The 6,327-nt window shown below is 51.2% G+C and overlaps 1 protein-coding gene across 1 annotated transcript; it reads right to left on the bottom strand.

The window, feature by feature from the left end:
* Positions 1 to 475: 475 nt before the first annotated feature.
* On the bottom strand, positions 476 to 5,092 carry LOC112654297 (uncharacterized). Its single transcript, XM_049094247.1, is given in 6 exon segments — positions 476 to 2,464; positions 2,467 to 3,136; positions 3,244 to 4,120; positions 4,122 to 4,711; positions 4,713 to 4,936; positions 4,996 to 5,092. Coding segments are annotated over 6 exon segments (3,297 nt in total). The 3' UTR covers positions 476 to 1,625.
* Between the last annotated feature and the right edge of the window lie 1,235 nt (positions 5,093 to 6,327).

Here is a 6,327-nt window from a genome sequence, read left to right as displayed (position 1 = left end):
TCTACTTCGTGAGATAAGAACCAAGCTCTCCTGTACCACTGGGATCAAGCCCTGCCTTGGGCTCCCAGCTCAGCAGGGAGTCTGCTTCTCTCTCTCTCCCTCTGGCCCTTCACCCTGCTTGGGATCTCTCCCTGTCTCAAATAAATAAATATAATCTTCAAAAAAAGGGGGGGGTGGGGAGAACGTTAAGAGGTAATGACCTTACCATGTCCAGTGGCCCTGAGGATCAGCTGTGCATGAAGATGAGGATAGTTTGGACATAAACAATAGGGACAGAAGTAGCCTAGGAGGGCTCTACAAAGGTAGGCAGGGCAGGTCAAGGAATAGCGGGCAACAACAATGAAGCCATTGAAGGATTCAGAAAGAGATGAGTGAAATGATCAAATTTGTACTCTTAAGGCTTATTTCAACTTTTTGCGCAAAGTCACTGTTGTGCCCAAGATCACGAATCCGAGAAACCACCAAGGAGCCGACACCGATGCAATCACACGAGGGTTTATTACAAGCTGGAGCCTGGGTCCAAGTATACCCGATGCAGCAGAGCAGGGACTTGGACCCCGAGACTAAGAGGCTTAGCAACTTTATAGGGGCCAGTGGCCAATGGGATACGCAGAAAGTTGCACAGTCATGCTGGTCCGCTGAGCCGAATTTCCAATTAGGGTGTGTCCTGGTCTTTGATTACGGCAGGGCAGTGCCCTAAGTAATAAGCAGGTCAGCACAAGGTGGGTGCAGCCCAAAATAGAGTCAGTCCTGCTCTGCTTGTCCAGGGGTAGGGGGTTTTGTTCAATTTCCTGGGTCCCACATTCCCCTCTTTTTCAGAGGATCCTATGCAGGACCCAATCATGGGTCCAGGTTGCTCTCAGAGTGAGCCAGGTGAATGATTAAACCAGGATTTTCACCAACCTTGTTGCTGTTCTCGCTCTTATTTACAGTTAAGGCAGCATGTTACCCCCCCAACCCTTTGTTGTAAGAAGACTAATTCTAATCTCCTTCTATTTTGAAGGACAATCTCGGACTAGGGAGTCTTGGAGGTGGGAAATAAGTGAGAACGGTGCAGTCTTAGCTTTAGGGGATTGTCCTTGTCTGGTTGGCTTTTCCATTCTGTAACAAAGTCCATGAGAACGGTGTGTGGGTCAGCTGGCCGGACGTGTGTGTAGTGGACCCAGGGAGTAATCCCGACGACCTTGATAGCTGTGGGAGTGGTCAGGATCACGAGGTAGGGTCCCTTCCAGCGAGGTTGAAGTGTCTGGTGTTGGTATCTCTGCACGTACACCCAGTCACCTGGCCGATATCGATGGGGGTCCGGGGGTGGCTCAGTCTCGTAGAGGGCCCTCAGCTTAGGCCACACCTGCTCATGGGTTTGTTGTAATATTTGGAGGGAGAAAAGAAGTTGGTGATCATCAAATTCAGCAAGCACCTCAGGTTTTAAATTGGGGATAACAGGTGGAGGAAGACTGAACATGATTTCATAGGGAGTCAGTCCCATCTTATATGGGGAGTTCCTCACCCTATATAGGGTGAAGGGGAGGAGAGTCACCCAGTCCCCGCCAGTCTCCAGGGCTAATTTAGTTAAGGTCTCCTTTAATGTTCTGTTCATCCTCTCTACCTGTCCTGAGCTCTGGGGCCTATATGCACAATGTATGTAATTTCCAATCTGCCCCAAGTACTAGTGCCACTCCCTGTGTTACCTTAGATACGAATCCTGGGCCGTTGTCTGACCCAATTCTAACGGGAAAACCATACCTCGGTACGATGTCTTCCAGCAGTTTCTTGGTCACGATCTGTGCCGTTTCATGTTTGGTGGCAAATGCCTCTGTCCATCCTGAAAAAGTATCTACAAACACTAGTAAATATCTATACCTGTATTTTCCAGGTTTCACCTCAGTGAAGGCCACTTCCCAGGAGGCTCCTGGGCAGTCCCCTCGGAGCCGGGTACCTGGGTTAGATCCATGGGCGGAGGCATTTGTTAATTGGCATGCGCGGCAGCTGGCCACAATCTGTTCGATCTTTGCTCGAGAGTCTATAATGATGATCTTTGCATGTCGTATGAGGTCTTCCATCTTCCTTGTTCCCATGTGAGTACTCCGATGCATTTTGGATAGGACTCGCCGTCCTAGTTTCTCTGGCAAGATGATGCTGGAGTCTGTGGCCCTCCACCAGCCACACAAGCACTGGGTCACAGGCAAGCGTTTGATCCAGTGTAAATCAGCATCAGTATAATTGGGGGTGTCAGGCAGGGTCGGTGCCCCCGGATCAGGTAGCATGGTAGCTAAGACCTGGGTCACCAGAAGGGCCACCTCTTTTGCTTTTATATCGGCTAGCCAGTTTCCTCTGGCTACTGGCGTGTCTGCCTTTTGGTGCCCTGGACAATGGATGATGGCTAGGGTCTTGGGCAGCCAGAAGGCCCTCAGGAGTTCAAGAATCTCCGTTTTGTTTTTAACACTCTTTCCCTCTGCTGTCAGAGCCCTCTCTCCCTGTAAAGGGCTCCATGTACGTGAGCGGTGGCAAAGGCGTACCTGCTGTTGGTGTAGATGTTGATTCGTTTATCTTCCCCCATGGTCAGCGCCTTGGCCAGTGCGATCAGTTCTGCCCGTTGAGCCGACATTCCAGCTGCCAGTGGCTCTGCCCAGACAGTCTCCGTCTCCGTGGTTACGGCTGCCCCTGCATATCTGAGTCCTTCTTGGACAAAACTGCTGCCGTCCGTGTACCAGGTGGCGTCCGCATTCAGCAGTGGCTGGTCCTGGAGATCAGTTCTGATTCTGTGCACCTGGCGGACGGTTTGCGGCTGTGGGATTCTTAAGACGGTTTCCTTCCGTGCATCTGTCAACCATCTTTGTCCATCTTTTAATTTGTACCCAAGGTAGCTCACCTCTGTTCTGCACATCTGGGCTTTTTTAGCTGAGGCCCGGTATCCTAGGGCTGCTATGGTCTGGAGCAAGTCCCTGGTGCCTCGCAGGCATGTGTCCTGGTCCTTCACCACCAACAGGTTATCATCTACATATTGTAATAAAGTTAAATGTGGGTGCTCGGAACGGAACTCACCCAAGTCTTCGTGTAAGGCCTCATCGAAGATGGTCGGTGAATTTTTGAATCCTTGTGGTAGTCGAGTCCAGGTGAGCTGGCCACTGATGCCTTTCTCAGGGTCCGTTCATTCAAAAGCGAAGAGGTCTTGGCTCCTGGGTGCTAAAGGCAGGCTGAAAAAGGCATCTTTTATTATTATTATTATTATTTTTTAAAGGCATCTTTTAAATCTAATATTGTATACCAAGTTTTGTCTGGAGGCAGGGTGGAGAGGAGGGTGTATGGGTTTGGGACCATAGGGTGCATATCTTCTACTCGCTGGTTGATTTCCCTCAAGTCCTGGACTGGCCTGTAATCGTTAGAGTGCAGTTTCTGAACTGGCAGCAAGGGAGTGTTCCATGCCGATTGGCAGGGCCTTAATATGCCCGAGTCCAGTAGTCGCCCTATGTGGGGTGTGATTCCCTTTCGTGCTACTAGAGGCATGGGGTATTGGCGGACCCTGACAAGGTCTGCCCCCCGCTTTAGTTCTATGTATATGGCTGGCCGATGCTGGGCCAGCCCAATTCCCCCAGTTTCTGCCCACGCTTGGGGAAATTCCCGCAGCCAATGGTCAATGTCAGTCATTGGCACTGAGGGCATTTGGTGGAGACGATATTCGTCTTCTAAACTCAGGACAAGCACCTGAATTGGGTGCCCCTTCTTGTTTAGGAGTTTTGCCCCTTCGAGGTGGAAGCAAATTTGTGCCCCCATCTTGGTGAGCAAATCCCGACCTAACAAGGGGTAGGGACACTCAGGGATGATCATGAAGGAGTGGGATACCTGGCCCGTGCCGAGATCCACAGTTCTTCGGGTAGTCCATGAGTATTGTTTGGTGCCCGTGGCCCCTTGCACCCATGAAGTTTTGTTTGCCAATTTTCCTTGGGGTTGTAATAAAACCGAATGTTGTGCCCCAGTGTCCACTATGAATTCAACAGGTTGCCCTTCCACTTTAAGAGTTACCCTGGGCTCGGGGAGGGGTGCCGAACCCTGACTTCTCTAATCGTCCAGGTCCTCCATTTCTAAGATCTTGGCAGAGGCCTTAGATCTTTTGTTAGGGCACCCAATGGCCCTCCTCTTTGCAATAAGTGCATTGGTTTTTGTTCAGCTTAGGGCACTCCCGACGGGGACCAGGGCCATCCTCCTTATCGGTCCCTGAAGCCAGCTTCTTGAGGTGCCTTCGTCTTTCCTGTGGGTCGTCCATGGTTGTGGCCAGCAGGATCTTGGCCAGGTTTCGGGTCTGCCGGTCACTTAGTTTGGTTTGTTGTTCTTCTGGACTTTCTCTATTATTATAGACTCGTTCTGCCTCTATCGCTAAGGCCTGCAAGCTCTTTTCTCCCAGTCTCTCTACTCTTTGTAATTTCTTTTTAATATCCAGAGCGGCCTGGTTAACAAAAGCCATGATAATTGCAGCCTTTGTTTCCGGGGCTTCTGGATTCATAGGGGTGTACTGTCTAAAAGCCTCTATGATTCTCTCTAAGAAGGCTGCTGGACTCCCATCCTTACCCTGCCTCATATCATAGACCTTGGCCAGATTGGTAGGCTTGTGCACGGCAGCCTTGAGACCTGCCCCTAGAGTCTGGTGGTAGACCCGGAGTCTCTCCTTACCTTCAGCTGAGTTGTAGTCCCAGATGGGACTACATGGATATCCCTATGGATAAAGGGAAGGCAGCATTTATGAGGTCTGGGTTTTGAGTCGGCTGTCTATCCTCTCCCAGGACAGACTTCCAGGCTTCCACCTGAATTCGTTCTCTTTCCTCGGTGGTGAAGAGAACCTGCAAGAGCTGTTGGCAGTCATCCCAAGTAGGCTGGTGGGTAAAGAGAACAGTATCTAAAAGCCCGATTAGATCTCTCAGGTTATCAGAGAATTTTGCATTTTGGGTTTCCAATTATATAAATCACTGGTGGAGAACGGCCAATATAACATTAGCTGTTCACCAGTCTCATTGGGGGGCCCCATGGTGCGGAGAGGAAGGGCGGTGGAGTCGGTGGTCCCGCATTCGGAGGTGGGGCCATCCGGTGGGTCCAACCGCATGTCCCCGCTGCTGGCCCGCGCACAGGGACTCCCTCGTCAGGAAGGGGTGGCACCCCTTCTGCAGCCCCCCGATGCCTCCAATGGAGGGGCGGAAGCGGGGAGGGATGCCCAGTAGGGCGTCGGGAGAATCAGGTCCTCCGGGGAGGAATCCTGGAAGACCGGACAAAGGGGTGCTTTGGGCATAGAGTTGGTCTCCTTTTTGGCTTTCTGCAGGGCTAGAATCTCCGTGGGTCCTGCTTTGGGGGGTAAAAATGGTTTTAGCCAAGGGGGAGGATTCTCCATCATGTTCTGCCAGATCAGGATGTAGGGAACCTGGTCAGAGTGGCCGTCGGGTTCCTCCCTGAAGACCACGGTCTTAACCTGTAAGATAATAGGTAGGTGAAAAGTTCCTTCCTGGGGCCATCCCACTTCAAGGGTTGGCCATTCTGATATGCAATAAATTTGGAATCTCTCTCTCTGTATGTCTATGCTCAGAATACGAGCTCTTTCCCTAATATCTGAGAAGTGAGAGAGCATAAGAGATAGGGGAGTGGTTTCTGTCTCCCCCATTATGTCCCCAATCCACACCGAGACACAGACAGTAAAGACGATTAACAAGGACACAACAACACAGACAAATGCACAAACAGTTAGCAAGGACATAGTAACACAGACAAATGTGCAAACAGTTAACAAGAATAGCGTAACAGACAAACGTTCCGAGCGGCCGCGGAGACAAAACAGAAGGTAACCTGAAGGGCTGGCAGCCGGCCCTCCTTACAGACGAGGACCCCGTCCTCTATACAGATGAAGACCTCTGTCCTCCTTACAGATGAGGACCCCGTCCTCCAGGCAGGGGCAAGGGACGTCTCCTCAAGACTCCCAGTCGTTGGCCGGCCAGCGCGTCCGCCTAAGCCAATGTCGACCCAATACAGATTGGAATTCCTACAGGTACAGTACAGTTTAGAGCTCTCAGAAAATATGCGCACCAAAGGTGGAAAAAATTGAGTGCACTTACCACGCGTGAAACCCTCTGGATGGGGTCCTGGAGGTTTCTTGGATCCCGGACAAGCCCCCAAATGTTGTGCCCAAGATCGGGAATCCGAGAAACCTCCAAGGAGCCGACACCGATGCAATCACACGAGGGTTTATTACAAGCTGGAGCCTGGGTCCAAGTCCCTGCTCTGCTGCGTCGGGTATACTTGGACCCAGGCTTGAGCTTGTAATAAACCCTCGTGTGATTGCATCCGGGTTGG

Source organism: Canis lupus, chromosome 15 (genome assembly GCF_003254725.2).
Source record: "Canis lupus dingo isolate Sandy chromosome 15, ASM325472v2, whole genome shotgun sequence".
Lineage (NCBI taxonomy): Eukaryota > Metazoa > Chordata > Mammalia > Carnivora > Canidae > Canis > Canis lupus.
Note: the sequence above shows the minus strand (reverse complement) of the source record. Positions and strands in the feature narration are given on the sequence as shown.